At 38.6% G+C, this 2,502-nt stretch overlaps 1 protein-coding gene across 1 annotated transcript; it reads left to right on the top strand.

The window, feature by feature from the left end:
* The first annotated feature begins 453 nt into the window (after positions 1 to 453).
* LOC144521544 (B-cell receptor-associated protein 29-like) lies at positions 454 to 2,337 on the top strand. The gene is made up of 7 exons (XM_078256093.1): positions 454 to 545; positions 801 to 901; positions 1,029 to 1,176; positions 1,351 to 1,486; positions 1,731 to 1,827; positions 2,079 to 2,179; positions 2,302 to 2,337. The coding sequence occupies exons 1-7, from the start codon at positions 454 to 456 to the stop codon at positions 2,335 to 2,337; spliced, it is 711 nt and encodes a 236-aa protein (XP_078112219.1).
* Positions 2,338 to 2,502: the final 165 nt, after the last annotated feature.

The raw sequence follows: 2,502 nt of genomic DNA, 5'->3' as shown, positions 1-2,502 counted from the left end.
ACACTTATGTGTATGCTCAAAAAGTCACTCAACAATATAAGAATAGCATAGTACATACAGTATGCTATACACTGTAATTTGGTAAGTGTTCATTGACTTCCACAGCCACTTATTTGGTGGGAATGATTATTATAGTTGTATGTGATTATTTTATTCAATGGTGAAATATGTTTGATAATAGAAGAATATACTTACTGTTCAAATCTTTATATTTCAGTTCTGTTTTTTTATATTCTATTATACTGTATGTCTATGTTACATTATTTCATTTTACCTTTGCCTAACTACATTCATGGAATCTTGCACACTTGATTATGTATCTTTAAGGCATGCTGCATGACACTTTGGGTCAACTATTGTTCGTTTAAATGTGCTATACAAATTAAATGACTTGACTTGACTATACATGGAGGTAATTAAACCTGTTCTTCTTTTCAGGAAACCACAGTAACAATGACTCTCCAGTGGACAGCTGTGGCTTTCTTCCTCTATGCAGAGATAGTAGTCAATCTTATCTTGTGTATACCCTTCATATCAGCACGAAGGTACAGCAATACAACGCACAAACCCAAAACAATCAGAAGTTCATTCAGCACTCATGCTTAGCTTCCTGTGCAGAGGCCCATTTTCTCAATCAATCACAAAAACAAATTCTATGCAAGAGTTTGATTGTAAGTGAGAAAAATAAAAAAGACACTTCACACAAATCACCAGCAGAGTGCATGCATGTCCTTTCTGGTTAGTTCTACTGTAGCCTATTTTATGTTACACTCACAGTGTCATTTTGACCTACTTCGTAGATGGCGTTCGGTTTTCAGCTGGAGAATATGGAACTGGTTATCTCCATATTGGAACAAGTGCTTCGTTACTATGATCATGGTTCTTATTGTTCTTTTCCTTGGTAAGCAACCTGCTGTGAGCAACAGAGATTGAATAACACTGAGTAGACCGACGACATGGTCAGTCCTGCACAGCAAGCATCAGTCATTACATTCAGTCATGGTTCTGCACCCCCTGCCCACTCTCAGATGCTGTCCGTGAGGTGCAGAAGTACTCAGGTCCTGAGCCCATGCACGACGCCAAGGTGAACCCAAATTTGTATGACAATGTCCACATGAAGCTGTTCAGAGCCCAGAGGAACCTCTACATATCTGGCTTCTCTCTCTTCCTCTGGCTGTTCGTATTATTTTCTTCCACATTTATTTAGAGTAACATAATGTGTTTGGGACCTTGGTCAAAAACAAACATTACTTTACCATTCCACACAACTGTCCACTTCACTTTCTAACGTCCTGTCTTTTTTTCCCCCTTCCGGTTATTATCTTTTCCTGTCCTGTGAACTCATGACAGTATCATGCGTCGGATTGTCACCTTGCTAAACCAGGTTGCTATCACCGTGGAGAACAGTTCAGGTCTTCAGGCACAAATGGACAGTGCTGTCAAAGCAGCCAAGCTGCATCAGGATGACAACTTGATGCTCAAACAAGTGAGACTTAATCAGAGTCTGATGACAGAACTAATACTTTTGTCTTATAGTCTGTTTCTTTTTCTTCCCCAATATGTAATATCTACTGCAGTTTACCCTCAATATAACATTACTTTGCATTTTCAAAAAGTTTGTAGGCATTAATACATACTGTATTCTTCACAGAGTACTGTTTCTGTGATTTGTATTTTGAATGTGCACGGTTGTCTGGTGTTGGTAATTAAGGAGAATCATTTGTGCGCAGGCTCTCTTGGAAGAGGAACAATCCATGTCAGCAAAAACCCAGCAAATGAAGCTGGAGGCTGACAAGTTGGCGGATCAAGTGAAAGCTGCTGAGGAGGGTGAGTAATCATCACTTACAGGATGATCTGCAGTTATACCTTTTTAAAACCAAAGAACTGTTCTTATAATAAAATGTTCAGGACAAACTAGGTTTATAAGAAAACACTATTAAACATTTGCAGAGCAAGGACCATCACAGGTCACTTCTTGGATACAAACGCGAACTGTGGTATTATGATAGAAGCTAACTTTAAGATGCACTGGTGATATATAGAGAAATGTATAGATGTAGTACTGTTTGTGTGTGTAGTTGTGCGCAAGTCTCATGCTGAAGTGGAGGCCATGAGGAGGCAGGCCAAAGGTCTGGCACATGAGTATGACAGACTATTGAGGGAACACCATCAACTCCAGGTAAACACACACCGTCACACACACATATGTAATTTATATGTGCATCATACACATACAATACTGTATATTAACCCTACTAATACTGGAGTGCATTCGTTTTTAATCTTTTACTTGATCCACAGAATCTCCAGAGTCCTGCAGACAAAAAGGATCAATAACCACAAGAACACATTTCTTCTGTACATGGATACCTTTTCTTCTTATTACACTACAACTGTGTGCTGTATGCAGTATGCCACCAGAGGCAATGTTTGTATTATATTTTACAACTTTCATTTTCTTTTGAAGTTTGAACTGAGGCACGTTTTTTTAATTGATGAGAT

Source organism: Sander vitreus, chromosome 8 (assembly GCF_031162955.1).
Source record: "Sander vitreus isolate 19-12246 chromosome 8, sanVit1, whole genome shotgun sequence".
Taxonomy (NCBI): domain Eukaryota; kingdom Metazoa; phylum Chordata; class Actinopteri; order Perciformes; family Percidae; genus Sander; species Sander vitreus.
Note: the sequence above shows the minus strand (reverse complement) of the source record. Positions and strands in the feature narration are given on the sequence as shown.

Coding starts and splice junctions, on each gene's coding strand:
- LOC144521544 (XM_078256093.1), top strand. CDS start 454: ATGACTCTCCAGTGGACAGCTGTGGCTTTCTTCCTCTATGCAGAGATA. Junction 1,177..1,350: donor TTCTCTCTCTTCCTCTGGCT/GTTCGTATTATT, acceptor AACTCATGACAG/TATCATGCGTCGGATTGTCA. Junction 1,828..2,078: donor AGTGAAAGCTGCTGAGGAGG/GTGAGTAATCAT, acceptor TTGTGTGTGTAG/TTGTGCGCAAGTCTCATGCT.